The 23,817-nt window shown below is 54.7% G+C and overlaps 1 protein-coding gene across 1 annotated transcript; it reads left to right on the forward strand.

The window, feature by feature from the left end:
• Positions 1 to 4,985: 4,985 nt before the first annotated feature.
• On the forward strand, positions 4,986 to 23,430 carry LOC119827771 (receptor-type tyrosine-protein phosphatase V-like). Its single transcript, XM_038349640.1, has 34 exons — positions 4,986 to 5,056; positions 5,986 to 6,053; positions 6,433 to 6,481; positions 6,641 to 6,913; positions 7,082 to 7,351; positions 7,552 to 7,815; positions 8,414 to 8,668; positions 8,771 to 9,016; positions 9,145 to 9,420; positions 10,328 to 10,600; positions 11,850 to 12,113; positions 12,293 to 12,559; positions 12,858 to 13,139; positions 13,450 to 13,590; positions 13,822 to 14,032; positions 14,476 to 14,543; positions 16,051 to 16,177; positions 16,276 to 16,323; positions 17,790 to 17,883; positions 18,041 to 18,131; positions 18,242 to 18,318; positions 19,105 to 19,239; positions 19,831 to 19,953; positions 20,455 to 20,615; positions 20,731 to 20,866; positions 21,199 to 21,266; positions 21,409 to 21,496; positions 21,577 to 21,655; positions 21,739 to 21,815; positions 21,990 to 22,118; positions 22,236 to 22,352; positions 22,485 to 22,648; positions 22,884 to 23,019; positions 23,234 to 23,430. The coding sequence occupies exons 2-34, from the start codon at positions 5,997 to 5,999 to the stop codon at positions 23,291 to 23,293; spliced, it is 5,106 nt and encodes a 1,701-aa protein (XP_038205568.1). The 5' UTR covers positions 4,986 to 5,056; positions 5,986 to 5,996; the 3' UTR covers positions 23,294 to 23,430.
• Positions 23,431 to 23,817: the final 387 nt, after the last annotated feature.

Raw genomic sequence — 23,817 nt, forward strand, 5'->3', positions numbered from 1 at the left:
TCCACCCACGCACACCCAGCTGCGGGCTGCCCTCCTGCGCCTGCTGCAGCTGCCACCAGGGGTCGGGTGCCTCCTCCCTGTGCCCTCCGAGAGCAAGCTGGTAGTGTCGTGCCATCCTCGCTGGGTGCAAAGGCTCTGGGAGTGGGCAAGGAGGAGGCTTTTCCCGATCACTCCAGGTCTACGCCTCCGGGTTCTTTATCATGGGCTCCTCTACCTCCTCGTGGAGAAGATGGCCATAGGAAACCCTCAGTCATTCCTCTAGCTGAGCCCGTGGTGAGAGACTTATTTCTAGGTCTCAGTTTCTGCCCCTGTAAGCCCTTGTTGCTTCCAAGCCTGGCAATTCACGGCCAAGCCCAGGCCATATCTGCCTGGAACAGAGTAGATGTGCCACAGAGGAACAGTGGGGGAAACAGGAGGGAGGACTAGTTCTTTCTGTACAGGAAGGAGGGGCCCAGGGCTAAGCAGGGCCTTCTAGGCCCCGTCTCTCAGCCTGCAAGCATAGGCTAGTCACTGGAGAACAGATAACAGAGCTAAACAGGAGAAGAATCTGGGGCTGGTTTCTCAGAGCCCCTCAGACTGTTCCTTGGGGAGTGTCTCAGAGCCCTGCATCTCCTCAGAAGACTTACAGAGAGTCAAAGGCTGTGGCCCTCACATCAAGGACTTCCCATGTCCTCTTCACCGCTTTCAGCACTGAGCTGCTTGGATGCTTGGGGCATGGGGGAGGAGCAGACGCCAAGTCCAAGGCTCCACAGCCCCCCACCCCTGCCTGGCTTTGGCAGGTCCCTTGCTGGCTCAACTGGTTCTAGGTTCATGCTTGCTTGCAAGACTGTTTTTTTTTCTCTGTAATGTTCCCGACACCCTTCCCGGCCCCCAGCACTGGCATTCCACATCCTCTCTCTTCCTCCTACTTCTCCGATTCAACTGTCAAATGGTGACACCAAAAAAGAAATACCGTGCACTAGGCACAGGGGTGGCACCTGAGAGGGGGTGGGAGGAGGGGCTGGTCTTCTTCTGGCCCATGGGGGAGGAGGTGAGGGCCAGGGATGGCCCTTTGAGGTCAGGAGGCTTGGGACACCTGTGTTGCTCCTTGGCAGTTAGTCAGAGGGTGGCTCTTGGAGCCTCTCCGGGGCTGGCTGATTCTGGCTCCCTCTTCTTTGTAGCCTGTTCTCCTAGGAGGCATAGGTGGGCTTTCCTGAGGAGGAAGCTCAGGAGAGCCTGGAGGTGGCTGGCTCTGGTGCCAAGATGAGGTAATAGAAGCAGGAGGCTGGGAATTCCTGTACACTTGTGTACAGTGACTGGAGACTGGGCTCTGCCTTGACTTCCCCACAGGGCTGTTTGCACTAGCAGATAGTGGAGGGGGTGGGAGTGGAGTGGAGAGAAGGCCACCCGCCCTGGGCCAGCTGTTGATTGCAGTCAAGAAAAGGAAGTGAGGATACCACAGGGCTGAGGAGAAGGAAGTAGGAGAAGCCCCGCCCCCACAGGTCTGCACAGCGTCCTCAGTTCACAGCTTCAGCCTCCTGGCTGCGAGCACACCTCCTGACCCCCATAGATGTGGGCCCAGTGGGGTTCAGAAAGTTGGAGACTGAGCTTCTGGGTAGAGAGCAAAGATGCTGGGAGGTGGGAAGGGAGTTGGTGGGGTGAGGGTCAATTAGGATTGAAGCAAGACTCTGAGTTCTCTCTCTCCCAGGGTGTTCGCTCACCTTCCTGCCCCTCCTTTCCCTGTTCTGCTCAGAATGCCCGAGCATCCATGAAAGCCTGTAGCCAGAGTCTCCACAGTAAGTCTCAGGTGGTACAAGACACGTGCCATTGTCCTTCACCTGCCCTTTCCTGCTTTCTCTGGAGCAGTCTCTACCTTATTCATGCTGCTGGGACACCCCTGAAGGTGATGCCCTCTCCTCTGCAGGATGTTCCTATACCTGTACACCCCTGAAGGTGATGCCCCCTCCTCTGCAGGATGCTCCCATACCTGTACACCCCTGAAGGTGACACCCCCTCCTCTGCAGGATGTTCCTATACCTGGACACCCCTGAAGGTGATGCCCCCTCCTCTGCAGGATGCTCCCATACCTGTACACCCCTGAAGGTGACACCCCCTCCTCTGCAGGATGTTCCTATACCTGGACACCCCTGAAGGTGAAGCCCCCTCCTCTGCAGGATGTTCCCATACCTGGATACCCCTGAAGGTGAAGCTCCCTCCTCTGCAGGACATTCCCATACCTGGAGTCTGGGGGCACCCTGCTAGCGAATTGCCTTCTCTCACCTCACAGACTTGTCTTTCTGACTGGGCATTAGGTTCTGGTACCTTCAACTTTAGAGGATGTAAAATCATAGTTGGAAGTCAGAGGGACTTGCCTAATAAGCAAACTGGTGCTTAGTGGAGGTGTGACCTTGGCCAAGTTCCTGGGCTTCCCCGAGTCTCAGATTCCCCACCAGCTTTCTTTCTCCCAGGGGAAGACAACAGGACAGTAACCCCTTGTGGGACTGAGGCCTGTGAAGCACTTTGCCTACAGACCCAGTGTTTGGAATCACAGACAGGAGAAGCAGGAGAAACCAACTAGGGCGGGGAGCTAGGGAGCCCCACCTGGTGGTGGAAGCAGCATGGGCTGAGTCTTTGCTGTGTGTCCGTCATCTCTTTTTCCCCTTCCCTCTCCCAGCCAGCCTTCGTCTTTGCACAGAAGTCCCACCGAAAAAGCAGTGGAGAGATTCTAGAGGGAGTTACTCCCAGCAGCCCAAAATGGGCAGAGCCCCTTGCTTCAGAGTGGGCACAGAACGGTGTCTGTGCTTAGATGCTAGCTGGAGTTGGCAAGGGAGGGGCCACAGCAGGGCAAGGTCTCAGCGCACTGAGTCTCACTCACCTGTGGTCCTGTGCTCAGTCAGAGATTTCTCCCTCTCTCTCTCTTTGCCCTTGATACCAGTTTCCATCCCAGGGGCCACAACTGTCCCTAGTGCAATTCCCAGAAGTCCTTTCCCCTGCAGCCCTGGGCAAAGGCTGCCACCCTGTACCATTGCCGGCTGCTTTGGGTGGGAAGGGAAAGGATGGAGGAGCCTGGGTCTGGCCCCCTCCACCTCTCGCACTCCCCTCCTGAGCTGGCCTTCCCAGGAGCCCTCTGGAGAAGCCCTAGGATGCTAGGTGGCTGTTCCCCAGTGCTCTCATTCCCCTCAGATACCGAGGCAGCTCTTCTTTCTCACCCCTGCAAGCCTGGGCTTGTCCTTGGTAGTGTGGGGGAGAGCTCACCAAGGAGGAGTCCGGAAGACACCCAAGGAGGCAGGGTGAGTGGGGTAGAGAGGCATGATGTCTGAGGAGGCACCCCAGTGTGTCCTCTGTGGCAGCTCTCCTAGGTGCCCCTCCCTGACCCAGTTTTCCCCTGCTATCTTTTTGATGCCTGCAGTTGTAAGGACTTTCTCATACTCCTCACCATGGAGAGGACCAATGGCCCATGCCAGCGCAGCATATGGGAACCATGGCTAGCCTTCCCAGGGTGCCAGGAATTAGCCCTACTCTATCTATGCCTGCTGCCAGACTCAGTGCCTTGGCAGGATGACTTCAAGCTGAGGTGATTCCTTTCCTTTCTCCCAAGTCCAGGGCCAGAGGAATGGACTTGTCCCACAGTGGCCCTTTCCCCCCAGGGGCTCTCTATGTCCCTTCCACTGTGTTGTTCTGGATGCAGCCTTATGCACACTGTTAGCCCCCACACACAACACATTACTCCCCCAGCCCCTCACTTAGTTCTCTCTGCCTTCTCAGTAGAAGCTGGACCGTCGCCTTTTCCTGGCGACCTTCCTCAGTTTGTGGGAGGGAGAGGGGGCGCCCCGTTCTCATCTGCCTGGTAATTATCTTCCTTTAGTGTGGGGGATGCCCAAGGCCTGGCTTCAGGCTGTGGGAGAGCAGAGGAGGAGCCGGAAGAGCAGCCTCCAACAGCTGCCGGGAGGCACCAGGCTAGTACACACTTGGAAGTTGGGCTGCCAGGACCAGCCCTCTGCCTTCCTCTGCCTCCTGGCCAACTCCCTCCACACTGAAAAGGTAGGCTTCAAGATCTAGGGAGGACCCCAAGAGTTTTCTAGGTAGAGGATGTGGCTTTGTCTGTGGGGGTGGCTGCTGAGAGGAGTACATTTTTGCTGAATTGAGAATCTTGGCCTGGGCACGGGGGTCGGGTGTGTGTGGGAGCTGCTTTTTCACCCTCTTCTGAGCCTATCTCTCAACCCCAAGGCTGCTCTAACAGGGTGGGGCTGGTAAAAGAGCCTTCTAGGGCCAAAAATCCTCAAGGCTGGGTCCATAGGACTAGCTATGAAGAAGTTCTGACCCTACAGGTCTCTCTTTTGTAAGGACTTTGGGACCCCAACCGTTTGACCACAGGCACTCTCTGCTGTGTCTCCTCTGCTCAGATTCTGAATTAAGATGCTCGCGCCCCACCTCTGCCCACTGTGGCCATCCACAGAGACTTGGCTAGAAGAAACAGAGTGAAGTGTTCCCAGGTGAGGTGGGGTTGGCCAAGGACCAGGTTAGGATGTCTCCTCTACATCTTGTCTGGACTGAGGCCTGAGACATCTCCCCAGGTTTCCCTGGTTGCTAGTCCCCTTCCCTGCCTCTTTCAGAAGTGCCATACACACACAGACACAGGAGCATGCACGCACGCGCACACACACACACACACACACACACACACACACACACACACACACACTCCTACACAGCCTGGAAATTTTGATGAGTCTGCAGTTCTAAGTTTCCAGGACCCCATCCAGACCAGTGGGCGGCTCTGAGGTTTGGGGCTGGACAGAGCTGCGGTGGGGGTAGGGCGGGCAGCAGCCCCTGGTGCTGGGCTGAGGATAGGCAGAGCTGGTTTCTGAGGCAGGCCTGGGCTCCTTGCTGAAGCAAGCTAGGAGGAGTCTTCCGTGGTGTTCAAAGTCTCTACCTGTAGGGTTTTTCTGAACACCCCCCAGCTCTGCCCCCAGCTTGCTGAGTTCTGGGCTTCCTTCCTAGGGCTCAGAGGTTCAACTCTGCTCCTTCCCTTCCCACGGCTGAGTTGGTGTAGGAGCACCTGGGTGAGCTGCACCAGGTGAGCAGCTGGCTCTGGGTGGGTACAGCAGTAGGGCCTGAGTTGTGTTGTAAATCAGGCCTCAGCTGGGTCTCTGCAGTGCCTGTGAGGGCCAGGAGAGGGCAGGGGAGCCAGATGGGTACTGCTGACCTAAATAGAAGAAATAAGGAGAGGGGAGCAAAAGCCCCAGACATGTCCATCGCTCCCAGAAACTTCCTAGCAGAGATGACTTGAACCGGGGATGGGAATGCCTTTTGCCTTCTCTGCTCAATTGAGTCAGAAGTCTCGGGTTCAAGTCCAGCTTCTTTCCACACACACATGGAACCTCAGGTTGGACTCTCTGGAAGTCAGCTTCCTCATCTGGGCAGTAAGGGATGTGAGAGATGGCTTCCAGGGGCCAGGTGAGCTCTAGATGCAGTGGATGTACTTCTGTGTCCTTGACTACTAGAACAAGTTAGGCAGACAAAAGGAGCGACACACAGCTGGCTCTCCCACCTCCTGTGTTCAGGATGCCCCTCAGGCCTGCCTTGCCACCTCACCCAAGGCCCAGGGGAGGGAACAAATGGATACCCAGACCTCTTCCAGGGACAGAGTGTGGGGGAGTCGGGCACTTCTGCTGTGTGTTCATTTCAAGGCCACCACTCCTATCAGGCCTCCCCAAAAGCACAGGACGTTTTCCTTCAAGGAGAGCTGACTGTCTCATGGAGGTGGGAGAAGCAGGGACGGAGCTTGTGAACCACCTAAGAGTTGCAGTCCCCTTAGGGCCAGATATTGCTTCTCCCCACCTATCAGTCTTACCCAGTCCTGGCCCTGGTTAGGGTCGGGATCTGCTGCCTGGCACCTGTCCGAAACTCCACCCTTCCCACCCTTGCCCGCCTGCCCGCCATCAGGGCAAGGGGAGGGTGAGGGGGTGTAGCTCCGCCTTCTGCTTCCCAATGTTGATTTTGCAGACTTCATCAGGATGAGGCCTCTGATTCCGTTCGCTGCCCTCCTCTGGCTCCAGGGCCTTTTGGCGGAGGTAAGGTGGGCACGGGTAGGGTGGGGTGCGTGGGCCTATTCTCCGGGAGCATGTCTAGGCTTCCCACCTCTCTGTGGGGCTCCACAGCTGGTCTGCATTATGGATGAGGGAAGCTGCTCGCTTTCCGCCCAGACCAGCGTGGAGGCCAGGGGAACAGATTGCTCTAGCCTTCTAGGCTGCTGGCTACTGTCTGCTGGCTGCACAGTAGCCTGCTTTCAGGAAATGTCTCTCCAGTCGTGTGTGGCAGGGGTGGGGGTGTGGGAGTCAGACACAGGGGGACTCCTCTCTCTGGTCTGGATCCTCTCTATGGACTTTCTCGGAGATCTGGGCTCCAGAGGCCTCTCCACATCTGCTTCCCTAACTCCTTTTCTTCCTACAGGAAGACGCATGCCCATCCCTGGAAGGGAGCCCAGACAGGGAGGGTGAAGGTAGGTGTCTTCACAGAGAGGTGCTCTGGTGGGCAGTGGGTAGGTCATAGGGCTAATTTCTCCAGTAGACTATGCCTGTCCCTGGTCCCTGGTCTCGCCTTCCTGTTTCAGGGCAGAAGGGGTGCTAGGTGACTAAGTGCATGCACCCCTATCTCCCAGGTCTACCCCTGAGCGTGAACGTCAGCAGCCAGGGAAAGCCTACCAGCCTGTTTCTGAGCTGGATGTCGGCAGAGCCAGATGGGTTTGACTATGCCCTCAGCCTCAGGAGTCTGAACCTCTTGGGCTCTCCAGAAGGGCAGCAGTTTCAGGCTCACACAAATGAGTCCAGTTTTGAGTTCCATGGCCTGGTGCCAGGGAGTCGCTACCAGCTGGAATTGACTGTCCTAAGACCCTGTCGGCAGAATGTCACTGTTACCCTCACTGCCCAAACTGGTAAGACATCTGCAGGCTGGGGGTGTATGGTCTTCCTTGGGGTTGGGACAAGAGGTGACTGCTCTAGAGGATTGACAGGGGAGGGGCACAGAGAAAGCAAAGGGGACAACTCCCAGGACGGTGAGCCCTTTGTCCAGACCTTAACGCTTCTCTTGACATTCGGCACAGCCCCGTCAGTGGTCCGTGGACTGCAGCTGCATAGCTCTGGGAGCCCAGCCAGCCTGGAAGCCTCATGGAGCGATGCCCCTGGGGATCAAGACAGCTACCAGCTTCTCCTCTACCACCTGGAATCACAAACGCTGGCACATAACATCTCAGTGTCCCCTGGCATCCTGTCTTACAATTTTGACAACCTCTTGCCGGGTAGTCAGTACGTCTTGGAGGTTATCACCTGGGCTGGCAGTCTCCAAGCGAAGACTAGCATCCACCAATGGACAGGTAAACTGGGGAGCCAGGCAGGGAGCAGCTAGACTTGGGGAGGTGAGAACAGTGTTGAGTCTGGAGCCTTGTAGGCAGCGTGTCTCAGTGTGTCACAGTGTGGCTAGGTTTCTGGGATCCCTCGTGCCACTGCTGGTGCTGGTATCTTGCTCCAGAGTCCTTTCTGAAGCCCAGCTCTGCTCTGTGCATACTTCCTGCAGAGCCTGTGCCTCCAGCTCACCTAGCACTACGCGCCTTGGATACCAGCAGCCTGAAAGCCTTCTGGAACAGCTCTGAAGGGGCCGCCTGGTTCCACCTGATGCTCACAGACCACCTAGGGGGCACCAACCTGACCGCAGTGCTCAGACGAGGGGTCTCCAACCACACCTTCCTTCACCTGTCTCCAGGCACACCTTATAAGCTGAAGCTTTGTGCTGCGGCTGGGCCTCACTGGGTTGTGGGGCCCAACGCCACCGAGTGGACCTGTGAGTACCTAGGGAACACAATGGATCTGGTGGATTTGTGGCAGCAACTGTCTGGGGGAATGGTAGTGGTATTAATGGTTATGATCATCTGAATCCTCTCCAGGCAGGCTCCCTCTTTCTGGGTATGGTTTCATTGAAGCAAATCCTCCAAAAAACCCAACATAGGTTTTGCTGTCCCATGTTACTATAGGCACAGAGGTACAGAGAGAGCACCCAGATCCAAGGTCATGTTGTATATAAGTGCAGTGACCCTGAACCTTGGCTGGACACCTGTCTTTGCCACCACGATACCCTATTTTGACTCTGAGAAACAGCTAACCATTTCTGCTACCTTCTCTGTATTTTAGTAAGGGCGAGTTGGTGGGAGGTATCGTGTGTAGAATCCCCTCATCACGCTGGCACACACGTGATTACTTGAGTTATTGTTTGTTACTGTTTCCCGTGGCCAGTTGGTAGCTGCCAGGTCTTGGCATTCATCTGGAGTAGTGTGGACACCAGAGCTGTCAGTACTCAGTGAGAGGCTGGCAGGCACGTGGAGAAAGTGGTGAGGGTACAGAGTGAGTTTTCTTACCCACTGGGTTGACTCCTGTCTCCTTAGATCCCTCCTCCCCATCTGACCTGGTGCTGACCCCTTTGTCTAATGAGCTCTGGGCAAGCTGGAAGGCAGGGCCGGGAGCCCGGGATGGCTATGTGCTGAAGTTAAGTGGGCCAGTGGAGAATACCACTGCTCTGGGCCCTGAAGAGTGCACTGCCGAATTCCCAGGACCCCTGCCTCCCGGACACTACACCTTGGGGCTGAAGGTTCTAGCTGGACCTTATGATGCCCAGATGGAGGCCAGGACCTGGCTGACTGGTGAGTCTGGTTGGAATGGGGCTCAGGCTGGGAGCCCGCAGAGGGAGTCTGCAGCCTGAGGGACAGGAGTCCTCACTTCCTGGGGCCCTGCTTCTTCTCCAGAGACTGCTGTCCTTCCCAGGGAGAGTCCTGGTGCCAGACTACAGCTCGATGAACTGGAAGCCATCAAGCAGGCTGGGAGGCGGGCACTACTCTATGCTGATGGTGCTCCAGGTCTCCTAGGAAACGTCTCTGTGCCCTCTGGTGCCACTCATGTCACTTTCTGTGGCTTGGTACCTGGAGCCCACTACCGGGTGGATATCGCCTCATCTGAGGGTGACATCACTCAGAGTATTATGGGCTACACACGTGAGTGTCAGCGTCTGAGGATGGTCGCTTGAGGGGGGACGTCAGAGAGAAGGAGAGGCTCAGCAGAGTGGGGCAGAGGGCATCGCGGGGCTACGACATGACCCCTTGCCAAATTGCTTCCTCTTCAGGTCCCCTGCCACCTCAGTCACTGCAGGTCATCAGTGGGAGCATCCCGGCTGACCTGACCGTCAGTTGGGCTCCAGCACCAGGACAGCAAGAGGGCTACAAGTTCACCTGGCATCAGGACGGCAGCCAGTGGTCACCTGGCAACCTTGTTGACTTGGGCCCTAACAATTCCAGCCTGACTCTGAAGTCTCTGGTACCTGGCTCCTGCTACACCATGTCAGCATGGGCCTGGGCTGGGAACCTCCGCTCCAGTTTGCGGAAGATCCACGGCTGCACCCGTGAGTTCCTGCCCTCGGGAGGCTGCCCCGCACTGTGCACGTGGTCTGCTCTGCTCTCGGGTGGGAGTGAGAATAGAGGCCTCTCCTGCACCTTCCACCTCCTGCCATGTGGTTGGCTAGCCATACCTGTCCATCCACTTGCCCTCTCATCCTGCCGTCTATCCATTCATCCCTCCATCCTCTTATCCATCCTTCTTACAAATACCTATTTAGCGCCTCTCATTTTTAGGTATGGGGTTAGATGTTAAGGCTAAAGATTATGAACAAGTCCAGAAAGGAAGACTTACAAACATGGTTCATATACTGATGATGTATATAATTTTATATACTATATTATAATAAATACAAATGTATTAGTAGGAATATGCTACTGTGTACCAATTTGAATCACACAAAACTGTTTTCTTACAGATTAACGTGGCTGAATATCAGGAATTTTATGTGCCTTGACTTGATTTTTTTTCACACTCATAGAAGGGGCACCCTGCTTAGGGAGTCAGGCAGGGTTCCCAGAGGAGGAGGGGGGTTAACTGAAAAAGAACCTGTGTGGCTAGGCAGGTTGGCTGGAGGGCCTGGGCTAAGCTTGCTCAGAGGCCCACAGTCTAGACATTTGCTAGACACCATGTCAACCCTATCAGTGAATGGCCCTGAAGGCTGAGAGGGCAGGCATTGAGCTGGCTGGAGAGGAAGCAGGTGATAGGAACCAGGCATGGGCTTAGGGAGCCAACCTACCTCAAGGCAGAAGGCAGGCAGGAGGCCGGGGCAAGTGCTGGGTTTCCTTGGGTGGGAAGGCTAAAAACTGAGCTTAGAGCCTCCAGGAGGTTGGAACTTCACATGGGAGCTTTGGAGCTTGCTAGTGGAAGAGGAATTCACATTCTACTGAATCTGTCTTTTCCTGTTCTCCAAGGCCCTGCTCCTCCCACCAACCTGAGCCTGGGCTTGTCCACCCAGCCTGCAGCACTGACGGCTTCCTGGAGTCACCCGCCAGGTGGCAGGGATGGCTTTCAGCTGCGGCTTTACCGGCTGAGGCCCCTGGCACTTGAAAGCGAGATGCTCCTGTCCTGGGAGGTCCAGAACTTCTCCTGGGCCCAGCTGGCGGCAGGCTCTGAGTTCCAGGTTCAGCTGGCTACCCTGTGGGGTTCCGAGGAAAGTAACAGTGCCAACTCTACAGGCTGGACACGTGAGTGACCCCTGCAATCTCCTTTCCCAGCCCTTTGGGTTCCATGGACCCTGAGCCTGTGAGAAGGAAGCTAGGCTGTCTGCGGGGTCTGTCTCCTGATTCCAAGGCACCAGGAAGCTCCTCATAGGCCCTTCACAGGGACTCCTATGCTTGTCCCTTGTCCAGTGCCATACTGTTCTCCAGAAGCCCTCCTCTAGCTCTGCCTGAGCTGTGAACCATTAATAGCAATAGCGGTAGTATTCGCTGGGCACCCTGCAGATTATCCTACCCATCCCTGCTCTCTCATGTGCTTGCTGTGACAAGCTTAGGAGTGTGCCCTTGATTCAGAGGTCAGAGAACTGAGGCACAAGGAGAAGGCAACTTTTCCTAGTCTCTTTAACCTGCTAAGGGGAGTCGGGATTTTTGTCCAGGAGTATGGGCAGAACAGAGGCTCCCTGCCACAGCCAACCCCAGCCCTACATAACAGGGGAGACACAGAAACACAGAGTATATGAGAAGCACCCCCAAAGAGATCCCAGGACCTGGAGAACTGGGTTTTGAAGCCCCCCTTTCACACTAATCTGATTAATCTGATTTCTTGGGCTTGTTCAGCCTGCAGAGATCTTGGGGGCAAAGATAGCTGGGACCTCCTATTTCCAGCACGACCTTCTCCACAAGGGACTCTCCAGGCCTGCCTGTGTCTTCCCTTTTACCTTCCCTCTGTCCCCTGGGACACTATTACTGTCCTTTAGACTTCCCCTAAGGGCTGCGGGACCTCAGACATCTGGGGGGAGCTAGGTAGAAGTCTGGCTTGGACACCAGGGAACCTGGCTTCTAGCTGTTTCTTGGCTCCGAGAACAGGCCTTTACTCTTCCTGAGTCTCAGTTTCCCTGTATGTGAAGAGGGGTGTTACTTTGTGACTAGGCTAAGATCATATGACTCCAGACCCCAGGCTTTGAGGGTGAGTGAGGCCTAGGTCCTGTGGACACACGGGTTTTCAAGCTCCCTGGCTGTGGGGTTGGAGAAGGACCATCCATCATTCCTGGATGCTGAGTTTAGTTTTGACTCCCAGAGGGAAATGGCAGGGCCATCCCTACTGCAGTGGTAGGTCTGCTTCAGAGGCTAGCCAGCTTGCCTGCTGCCCTAAACTACACTGAACTCTTAGGCTCTAGGGAAAAGGATGGAGGGAGCAGGGACAACCTTTTTGGGAGGAGACATTTAATTGATTATTTTATCTCTATCTGTGCCCCCCCACTTGTTCTCCCTGCAGCCCCCTTAGCCCCCACAATGGTAAATGTGACTAGTGAGGCTCCCACCCAGCTCCAAGCATCCTGGGTCCATGCTCCTGGGGGCCGGAACAGCTACCAAGTGACCCTATACCAGGAAGGTGCCCGGACAGCCACCAGCATTGTTGGGCCCGAGGCAGACAGCACAAGCTTTTCGGGTTTGACTCCTGGCACTAAGTACAAAGTGGAGGTCATCTCCTGGGCTGGGCCCCTTTTTGCCGCAGCAGCCAATGTTTCTGCTTGGACACGTGAGTAGCGTGTGGAAAGGCATTGGGGAGGGGACCCTGGACACATTAGCTCCATTTGAGTCCCATGTCTCAACTCCACACCAAAGGCCTTGAATGAGGTTGGCCAACCCCAGCACTGTGTGAGGCATTCTCAGGACTAGGACCAGGGGCCTGGCTGACATGCTGCTTTCTCTCCACAGATCCACTCACACCCAATGAGTTGCTCGTGTCCATGCAAGCAGACAGTGCTGTAGTTAGCCTGGCCTGGCCCAGTGGCCCGTTGGGCCAGGGGACATGCCAGGCCCAACTCTCAGATGCTGGACACCTCTCGTGGGAGCAACCCCTGTCACCAGGCCAAGACCACCTCATGCTGAGGCACCTCACGCCAGGACACACCGTCTTGATGTCTGTGAAGTGTCAGGCAGGGCCGCTGCAGGCCTCCACTCACCCTGTGGTGCTATCTGTGGGTAGGTCTCGTGTCTTGAGGGAAGGGTAGTAAGCCTGGGAGGCTTGGTCTTCTGCTCCGAGTCACCTGCTCCTTCCAGGCAGATGTCTTGTCTACCCCTGTCCTGACTTATGCCTCCTAAGCCTCTCCAGATGGGCAATGATTCCCCCAAAGACAAGTCATTTCTCCATGAAGCTGATGTCCCTTCTGTGGGCATAAATGCCAGTCCTTTGTGCCCTCTGGGTTGGAGAGCCCCTGGACCCCTGGTTTCCTCTTAGAGATCTCTGACACCTTATGGTGTGAGCTTTTTGTTCCCTCAGAGCCTGGCCCCGTGGAAGATGTGCTGTGCCAGCCTGAGGCCACCCACCTGGTCCTGAACTGGACGATGCCTGCTGGAGATGTGGGTGCCTGCCTGGTGGTGGTAGAGCAGCTGGTCGGGGGAGGGAGCGGTCACTTTGTCTTCCAGGTCAACACCTCGGAGGATGCTCTCCTGTTACCCGGTTTGATGCCAGCTACTTCCTACCGCCTCAGCCTCACTGTGCTGGGCAGGAATAGCCTGTGGAGCCGGGCAGTCACCCTGGTGTGCACTACTTCTGCTGAGGGTAGGCACTTCTACCACTTTCTGTTCACATAGACTCGGTCTAGCACGGTCCCCTGGGGACTTCCCTCTTCTGAGCCTGGCTGTCTGGGGCTCTCCTTGCCCATAGACCTGCCCTTCCTCTGACCTCTGTCTTGTATTTTGGCGCATCACGCTCTGTTACCCTAACCCAAGAACCCCTCCAGGCCTTATTTAATGGTTCACTAGCCATTTGTTACCAGATGCCATGAGAGGTGCTGGGTAGAGGAAGGCATGGCCTGGAAGGATGGGAGGTGTGGAGTCAAGGCCTCTGTTTCCCCCTTCTCTGTCCCCAGTTTGGCACCCCCCTGAGCTAGCTGAAGCCCCCCAGCTGGAGCTGGGGACAGGGATGGGCGTGACAGTCACACGTGGCATGTTTGGCAAAGATGATGGGCAGATCCAGTGGTATGGCATAATTGCCACCATCAACATGTCATGTGAGTTCTGGGCCTGGAAGGGTTGGGAGGAGTCAGGCACGTGAGGCTGGGGTAGGGACAGAGACTGGATGAAAAGCCAGCGCCAGGGCTGTGACAGAACAGGGCCTTGGTTGTTACTGAGGACAAGAGTGGTGTTGGGTTGGGAGTGGGGTTGCATATTAATGAAACTGGATAGCCGCCTGACCTACTACCCACCTTGCCCTGCCTCTTCCCTCCCCCCCACCTTTTCAGCGGCCCAACCTTCCCGGGAAGCCATCAACCACACGTGGTATGACCACTACTATGGAGGACGTGACTCCTATCTGGCTGTGCTGTTCCCCAACCCCTTCTACCCAGGGCCTTGGACTGTGCCAAGATCCTGGACAGTGCCTGTGGGCATAGAGGACTGTGGCCACACCCAGGAGATATGCAATGGGCATCTCAAGCCAGGTTTCCAGTATAGGTGAGGGCTAGGGCTGCAGGGAGGGGCCTCCTCTAAACCCCGCTTTGGGATCAAGTTCTTTCTACAGTAGGGGCAGACTCACAAACAGAATGCAAGTGTTAGTCCACAAGGGTTCACAGTTATCCGGATCAGTTTTCCTGGCATCAACACAAAAAAGGAGAGCCCTGCCTGTTACCTGGTTCTTTTGTTAAAACGAATTGGGAGATGGATTCTTTGGGGACTTTCAGGAAAAATCCAAGGCTCTTCAGGTCCCTATATCTAGAGCTACCTGCTGCTTTCAGGACAGGCCAGCAGTGTTCTGCATAGGATGATGGGGAACAGGCTGTCCAACTCTCAACAGGGCAGGATGGAAGCTAGCTAGCTGAGGTGGCCATCGCTGTTTCTCAGTCAGGGTTTCTTCTTGGCTGCTCCTTCTCGGCATGACGTCTGCTTCTTTGTCCCAGATTCAGTGTCGCGGCCTTCAGTAGGCTTAACCTTCCCGAGACCATCATCACCTTCTCGGCTTTCTCAGGTAGGCCTGGCACGTGCCTAGGTTCTGGCTGGACACTGGAGACAGACGGGAGGGGTGCTGGTACCCCTCTGCTGAAGTCAGAGGTGGGAGGGACCAAGCTTAGGCTCCTGGGGGTCAAGTGCTACCTAGCAGTTTTGGGGACCAGAACCTCAGTGAGGTGCACTTGTGGGGGCTAGGAGCAAGTGTGGGAGAGGAACCTACTGAGGGGGTTGCGACTGTGCACAGCCCCTGGCACCTCCTGTGTCACTTTCTGCGACTGGCTATTCCTAGACCCCTGTGTTCAAGGACAGTTCTGTCCAGAAGGAACCTCAGGGGAGACTCCAATGCAGCCAAACAGTACTTCTAACTTAGAATTTCCTGGTAGGTACATTGAAAGCTAAAAAGAAGAGGTGGCTGTGTTTGGTGGCATATGCCTTTAATCCCCCTCCAACCCAGAGGCAGAAGCAGGCACCTCTCTAAGCTTACCTTGATCTGCCCAGTTCCAGGCCAGCCAGGGCTTTGTAGTTGAGACCCTGTTTCAACAAATAAACAACAACAACAACAAAAAAAAACAACAGGAGACAAACACAATTTTTATTTTCTACTAAAAGCAACATTTACTTTTAGTAACTGTTTTTATTTAAGTCAGAATATTTAAAAATAAGTGAATGTTTCAAAATATCAGTTAAAAGGTGATTGAGAGGCAGAGTGGGGATATGTTTGCCTAGGCTGAATGCTGAGTCCTAGGTTGGATAGAAGAGTGCCGTGGACCACACCAGTAATCCTAGCACTTGGAAGGTGGAGGCAGGAGAATCAGGAGTTCAAGGCCATCCTCAAATAGTTGGTTGGATCTCATCCTGCAATACTTGAGACTCTGTTTAAAAAAACAAAACAAAGCAAAAAACAAGCAAGTAAAAACTACCGATATCTTTTCCGTATTTCCCCTGAGCCTTTGACTTCTCATGTGTGCTCACACTGCACAGATCTTAAATTGGTGTAGCTACCCTGCGGGTGTTCAAGAGCTCCCTGTGGCTGCTGGTTATTGCAGCAGGTGGCATAGTTCTAGAAGGTACAGGAGGCCTGGCCTTCAACCCCATTCCTCTTGAGGGTGTTAGGGAGAGTCTCTGGAGTATGTCTAGGCATTAGAAGAAAAGCTGCCTGTCTGTTCTCACCAACCCCAAACAGACATTTCTGGGCTCAGTTTGGTATCTGGGACGTCTGGGGGTGTGGAGAGATATCACTACATGCACTCTTTCTCTCTAGAGCAGTGGTTCTCAAGCTTCCTAACACTGCAGCCCTTTAATACAGTGCCCCATGTTGTGATGACCCCCCAACCATAAAATTAGTTTGTGGCTACTTCATAATTGTAATTGTAATTACTGTTATGAATTATATATAATCTAAGTATCTGCTATGTGGGTCGTGACCCACAGGTTGAGAACCTTTGATCTAGCAGGACCAAGTCCAGGAGAGGCTGGCATGGCCTTCAGGGTCCATTGGGAAGTTGCCATGTCCTTACCTTCCACAGAGCCCCAGGCCAGCATCTCTCTGGTGGCAGTGCCCCTGCCGGTGTTGATGGGGACTGTGGCAGGCTGTATCTTCATTGTGTGTGCAATGCTGTGCTTGCTGTGCTGGTGGCGCCTGAAAGGACCAAGGTGAGGAGGAGGCAGGTAGGGCTGGGAAGCCCAGTGTGACTTGCCAGTTGTGACCCATAGCCCTCCATTGCCTCCTATTCGCCTCTCCACTGCCACAGGCCGGAGAAGGATGGTTTTTCCCATGAGCTGATGCCTTACAACCTGCGGTGAGTGCATTGAAACATGCTTCTTCCCAACGATGCTGCAGCGGCATGGCCCTACTGCACAGCCTGCTAGTGGCTCTGCCAAGCTCCCCAGGGCTGCACCAGACAGGGGGCTCGTCTTGTTGACCAGCCCCCATCTCTTCTCAAGCTCTTCAGCCACTGCCGCTCTCTTTCAGTTCTTCTGCTTTTTCCTCCTGTTCAAACTCACTGTAGAAGTCAAGGCTTTCAGAGAGATAGGACCAAGGAGTGGGGAGCTATGGGGTAGCAGGCCAGAGACTTCAGAGAAGGGTCTGAAGGCATCTGCTGACAGAACTCCCTCTAGTGGGGACAGGTCAGCCTTGCTTGTATTAAGGCTTGACAAGGCCCCCTCACATAGGAGCATCACCTGCTTGACCTGCACAGCTGTAACTTTCAAAGAGGACCGGAAAGATGGCTCAGTGGATAAAGCACCTGCTATGGAAGTGTGGCAGCTGGGAATCTGGTGGGCATGGCGCCCTGCCTGTAATTGCAGAGATCAGAAGGGAGCGATGAGACCTGAGGTGCAAACTGGCTAGCTAGAATGGCCAACATGGTGAACTCTGGGTTCATTTGAGAGACACTGACTTGGGAGAGTGACCGAGAATGACATCTGATCTTAGCTCCATGTGACCACATATTCATACTTGCCAAAAAAGGGCAAAAGATTAATATCATCTAAAGAAAAATCAGAGTCAGTCAGACAAATTAAATATTAATCTCACCCACAAATGTCTTCAGAGCATCCAGAATAATGTTTAACTATAATTCAGACACCATGACCCAGTCAAGGTGGTACATAGATTAAGCATCGCATGCCCCTCCTCCAGACCTGGCTATCTGGCTTTCTGACAAACCATGTGGACCTTAAAAAATTGTATTTTGTTGATAAATACATTATAGAAGGCAAAGGCGATAAACACACTTTAAAAGGTGAAGTGAAACCTGGAAAAACTATGCGGATTGAATCAGGTTGAATCAGGCCAGCTCTCTTTTCCTCATATTGACTTCCTGTTGAACTGACCCCATGTAGGCTGGGCTGTAGCTCAGAGCACTTGCCTACCATGTGTAGGTCCTAGTTTTGATCCCCAATATCAAAGAAACTCCAAAATAAACAAGCAAGCAAGCAGCTGAGGTCCCTGGCATATGTATGGATGAACTTCTGGCCTCTGGCCTGTCTTCCTTGCTGCTCCTGGCTTATGTATATATGAACTTCCGGCCTCTGGCCTGTCTCCCTTTCATTTTACCTCACTATGGGCTTGTGGGCCTGCTGGGCTCTAGAGAAGCTTTCTGTTCTACACAGGGAGGGCAGGGCAGTCCAGGGTCTGCATGTCCGGTGCCTGTCTTCCCTGTGGCCACATTGTACAGTTAGTTCTGCACCTGTCTCCCAGGGCGGGGTAGGGCAGGACTCTGCACACCCAAAGCTGGCGTCTATTCCCTTCCTCTTCTGCCAGGCGGACCCATCGGCCCATCCCCATCCATAGCTTCCGGCAAAGCTACGAGGCCAAGAGTGCACACGCACACCAGGCTTTCTTCCAGGAGTTTGAGGTGAGTCCCGTGTCACCCAGTACTCCAGGGAGGGAGGACCAGGGCATCTAGGCTGGGCTAGACCTGCCTTCCAGCTTCATTCTCACCATCCTTACCCTGTCTGCTGTGGGGTGAGATGGGTCTGCCTCAGCCACTAGGACCTGCCTTGTCTTCATAGGAGCTGAAGGAGGTAGGCAGGGAGCAGCCCAGACTAGAGGCCGAGCATCCTGACAACACCACCAAGAACCGGTACCCACACGTGCTACCCTGTGAGCAAATGCTGGGAGCAGGAGGGAGGCTGTGGGCAGTGGGTCAGAGCTCGGCCCTAAGGAGGGGCTACCTGTGCTGGTTCCAAGTTTGTATCATCTACTCTCTGCAGATGACCACTCGAGGGTCAGACTGGCCCAGCTGGCAGGAGAACCTCATTCTGACTACATCAACGCCAACTTCATCCCAGTAAGGGCACCTGCAGGCCTGGGGACACTGTCTTGTGCTAGCTGTGCAGTGTGTCTAGAACTATCACCAGTCCATATTTCTTTAGGCTAATCTGGCAAGTGTTTGGGGGAGGTCTGCTGTGTGCCAGGCTCTATCCTGGTCCCTCAGGAGGCAGGGTGGTTTAACTATATACAAGCCCACAAAGGAGCCCATTGTGTGTGTGTGTGTGTGTGTGTGTGTGTGTGTGTGTGTGTGTAGCCAGCAGACTGCAGAGTGGAGTGTCAAGTGGTGGGAGGTGGGTGTGAAGTGGATGAAGTTAAACCTTGATTATTACCCTGAAGGCTTCGATTTCATTTGCCAGGCAACGGCAGCCATGGAAGACTTGAGTGTGTGTGTACTCAATATATATTTACACATACAATACACACACAGTTTAGCTTTAGGAAGGTTGGTCTGGAGCTAGGCATGGTGGCACACTCCTCTAATTCCAGCACATGGAAGACTGAAGCAAGAGAATTGGAAGTGTGAGGAAGTTTGAGCTGCATCATAAATCACTGCCTCTAGATAACAAAGTCACTCCCAGCTTAGGGAGGATGGCTGGGCAGACTGTTTCGAGCAGGTCAGGATCTTGTATTTTCATGTATGTTTTTCTTACCCCTTCCAAATGGAACATGGGTGTTGGCAGTATCCTTCAGATCACCCTCCATGATCACATTTCATTTAGGTCATACATGATTATATCCACTGCTGAATGTTTGATGGTAACATGTCTGGTAACATGCCCATGACCTGCTCCCCATACCTTAGGGCTACAGCCACCCACAAGAGTTCATCGCCACTCAGGGGCCCCTCAAGAAAACACTAGAGGATTTCTGGCGGCTGGTATGGGAGCAGCAAGTTCAAGTCATCATCATGCTGACTGTGGGCATGGAGAACGGGCGGGTGAGTGTCCTGCAGCTTCCCAGAATGACCACCAGGTGGCATATACCCTTCTTGCAGGAACCCTCCCTAGTACCATCTTTGGGCAGGCAAGCCAGATGGGGCTAGGAGTTAGTGGGGGAATTCTCAGGATCACCTAGGATAGGGAAATATGGGAAAGGACCAGGTTCATGAGTTCTTGGCTCAGTTCGGTTCCCTCTGGTCAGTGCAGGGCTGAGAAGGCTCCTCGGTGAGCCCAGGGCCATCTCCTCTGTGCTGTGTATGTACAGTGCTGGCCCAGAGCAAACAGAGGCAGCTAAGTGTGTCCTCCTGTTAAGGCAATGATGAAGGGGCAGATGGCTCCTAAGTCAGGACCATACAGTTTCCCCAGGAAGCCACAGCCAACACTGAGTCCTAAGAGGGCTATCAAGGTACCGTAGTGCAGCCAGAGGATGGAAGTTTCTGGAAGAGATGGTCTCAGAGCTGGGTAGAAGCAAAGAGCAGAATTCCATTAGAATGGGGGGGGCAAAAAGATGGGTGGGGGTGGTTGAGACTGGGTACACTGACAAAGCTTGATGTCAAAGCATGCTTCTTCTCTCAAACCCCTCACCCTAGGTGCTGTGTGAGCACTACTGGCCAGCCAGCTCCACCCCTGTCACCCATGGTCATATCACCATCCACCTCCTGGCAGAGGAGCCTGAGGAGGAGTGGACCAGGAGGGAGTTCCAGCTGCAGCATGTGTGTGCCCAGGGGACAGGGTTGGTGGGAAAGGCATAAAAACCGGGACTCCCCTCTCCTGGTCCTCATGATCTGTTTTCCAGTGAAGATCACAAGCTCTTGGTCACTGGCCAGGGTAGCGTTTGGGGAAGAAGTAGAAAGACACACATATAGTGAAGGCTAAAGACTGAGCCAAGGTCACACCAATGCAAAGAAAGAGCAGGTTCTTCTACCCTGTGCTCAGCTCAGAGGTCCCTGCTCACTCCAACCTGTGACCTCTTAGAGCAGGAGAGCCGGACACTACAATGCCTCTCTGTCTGGTCATCTTTGGGAAGCAGAGATAGACCGGGAGACTAGAGGAGGGTCAAAGGTCCATGCTGGGGCAAGGACAATGTCATTGTAGCTATGGCCCTCCACTGGAAGCAGGAGCTGACCTCCACCTTTAAAGAATTGGTGAGGAAGGTTTCCTGGGGTTAGGAAAATGTTAAGGAAATCAGCACGGCCCTCCCCCACCATCCTCAGGGTGTCCAGCAAAAGCAGCGGCGGGTGAAGCAGCTACAGTTCACTACCTGGCCAGACCACAGTGTGCCAGAGGCTCCCAGCTCTCTGCTCACGTTCGTGGAACTGGTACGGGAGCAGGTGCACATCACTCAGGGCAAGGGACCCACCCTGGTGCATTGCAGGTGAGGACAGATGGGTGGGGTGGAGGGCCCGCCTGGCCTTGAGTGGGGGAAGGGCTCTGGGTTTGGAGGAGCCCTTCCCCTCTTGTACTTAGCTCTTCAGTGGTTGTCCCTACAGCGCCGGCGTGGGCCGGACAGGCACTTTTGTGGCTCTATTGCGCCTACTGCAGCAACTAGAGGAAGAGCAGATGGTTGACGTGTTCAACACCGTGTACATTCTTCGACTGCACCGGCCCCTCATGATCCAGACGCCGGTGAGGCCCCTGTGCACTGGGCTGAGCAAGTTAGACCCAAAGGAGTGGAAGATGTTAGATGGCCTCACAGGAGCAGGAAAAGAGGTTCCTGGGGCATGTAGAAGAGTCTGGAGTGAGGGACAGTCCTAGACTACCATCTTGCCTGGATTGGCACTTTCCTTTCTGTAAAAGGAGAGAAGGGACTGGCCCCTTGAGTGAGTCGACACTGTGGGTGACTCAGGGAAGGTTCCCTAAAGGATCTCTAGTCCCACATCCCTGCCTGGTGGGTTGGGGCCAGGACTATTTCCCTCCTGGACCAAGGCCACTAACTAGGCCAGTGCCTCTCCCTGCAGAGTCAGTACATCTTCCTGCACCGTTGTCTGCTCCACAAGATTCTGGAAGGACCCTCTGATACCTCAGAGTAAGTCAGCTACCTTCCGGTCCTGGCAGGTGGGCACTGGTGTCCTGTGCATTCCCACTAGGGTCCAGGCCCTGGTGCGCTGACCCAGCAGAGACCACTGGAAGCAGGGGCTGGATAACCAAGTCCCTTCTCCCTCCTCCAGCTCCGGCCCCATCTCTGTGCTGAATTTTGCACAGGCTTGTGCCAAGAGAGCAGCCAATGCCAATGCTGGTTTCTTGAAAGAGTACAAGGTACACTTGGGGCCAGGGAGTGAGTGACAACGGGGCATAGTCCTCCCTGGCCGACTTCACCTTATCCGTCTTTTCCCCAGCTCCTGAAGCAGGCCATCAAGTATAAGACTGGCTCTCTGATGCCCCCTCCTGGCTATAATCAGAACAGCGTTGTCCCGGGTAAGCCTCACTCCGTACAAGGTTGGGTCGGGTGGAGCAAATGTCTAGTGGAGACCACTTGAACCCTCACCATCCTTCCGCAGGTGATCGTTCTCAGATGCAGTTCTCCCTGGTGGAGGAGAGCCCTGCTGACAACATGCTGGAATCCTGGCTCTTCCCCGTGAGATGATGCTGATCTTGTAACCCTATCACTAGCCCTCTGATCATTAGTGCTTTCTGGGCGGGGGTGGGGGTGGGGGTGTCTGGGTCCCAGGGGCTCCAGCAGCAAGAGCAAGCAGTGGGGCGGCCAGGAGACACCTTAATCCCTGGGAACCAACAAGCTGTTGATCTTCAGGGTGGGCCGTGCGGTCGGGACCACGTGGTGCTAACTGGCTCTGCAGGACCGAAGGAGCTCTGGGAACTGGTGTGGGAGCACGGTGCCCACGTGCTGGTCTCCCTGGGCCTGCCTGATGCCAAAGAAAAGGTGAGGGGTGTGGAGGGATAGAATGTGTGGCTCCAGGAGTGGAGTATGTGGCATTGTTTGACCCCCTGCATGGGCAGAGATCTTGGAAGCTGACTGAGAGGCCTGCTTTGGTTCCAGCTGCAAGACTTCTGGCCGGTGGAGATGCAGCCTGTTGTCACAGGCATGGTGACGGTGCACAGAGTGGCTGAGAGCAACATGGCTGGGTGGCCCTGTACCCTCTTCAGAGTCATACATGTAGGTGCTGAGTGAGACCACAGGGCATAGTGCGGAAGGCGGTGATAATGAGATTCCCATCCTGCTCCCCCCCCCCCCCCCCCCCGCCCACTACCCTCCCCAGCACCAATGTTGACCTCACCCTTGCTCCAGGGGGAGAGTGGAATTGAGAGGCAGGTTCAACGCTTGCAGTTTCCATTCTTGGAGTCTGGGTGCGAGCTCCCAGCTACCACCTTACTGCCCTTCCTGAATGCTGTGGTCCAGTGCTGCTCCCGCGGCAAGAGCAAGAAGCCAGGGACCCTGCTCAGCCACTCCAGGTGCTGTCGACAAACGCCATGCGCATGCGTTAACTAGGGTTATGGGTCAAAGGGTAGTCTCCCAAGGCCCCTGTCTTCTCTGCTCCATTCCCAGGGATTTGGTAGGGTTCTAACTGGCTGGTTCACCAAGTACCTAGCATTCTTTCCCAGTTCTTGGAACTAAATTTGGTTTCCCCGTGTCTCCAGACACTGCCCCATTCCCAGGGGTCCCACGTCTAACTCTTGTCAATTACAGCAAGGGCACAAATCAGCTGGGCACCTTCTTGGCCCTGGAACAGCTGCTACAGCAAGCAGGGACCGAGTGCTCTGTGGATGTCTTCAATGTGGCCCTGAAGCAGTCACAGGCCTGTGGCCTCATGACCCCAACGCTGGTGAGAAGCAAACGGGGTGGGGGTGGAGGTTTCCTGAAAGGGTTCAAAGATGGAAAGGTTCTGGTAACCCCATTCAGGTCACCACCAGGTGGCTCTGTGGACACCCCTCCCCAATGCCCTTTCCAGATGGAATAGGGGTTAGGAGACCCTTGGGAGCCTTTCTCGGTCAGATCTGGGCAAGCAGGTGATACACCTTGTCCATGTCTACCCTCAGGAGCAGTATATCCACCTGTACAACTGTCTGAACAGTGCACTACGGAACGGGCTGCCTTGAGTTGGGAGGTGCTCTGTGCCCCACTGGGCATCATGTCCCAGCAAATCCACCCAGGCCTGGCTTCCCTGGGAGAGCAGCCCCCACTGGGCCTCATGCCGTGAAAGGGCAGAGTCAGGAAATAAAGACACATGGTCAAACTCATGGTTATGTTCTGTTTCTCCGTCCTTCATCCTGGAGCAGGGATGAGAGCTGGGGCCTGGGTCTAGCTGAGTTGGCTGACCTGCAGCTGGCATGCTCTTGGCTTTTCCCCAGTGTCCCCTAATCGCTAACTTTCTGCTTTGCTGTGTATTCAGGGTTCAGCCTTTCTACCCACAGTATCCTGTACCCCTAAGCCCAGATCTGGGGCCCATTTACTCATCGTTTGCTACCCCAGACGTGTAGGAATTATTTCATTTTTTATTCCTCATCTCGTGCCGCCTTTCCCCCTCGTCTATCTGCCAGTCTCCAGGACTATCTTCAGCCACTGCAGGCTCCTTGCCAGGGTAGAGGTGCTACAGCCATATTGTGACCTTTAAGGAATCAGA

The sequence above is a fragment of the Arvicola amphibius genome, chromosome 12 (assembly GCF_903992535.2).
Source record: "Arvicola amphibius chromosome 12, mArvAmp1.2, whole genome shotgun sequence".
Classification (NCBI taxonomy): Eukaryota; Metazoa; Chordata; class Mammalia; order Rodentia; family Cricetidae; genus Arvicola; species Arvicola amphibius.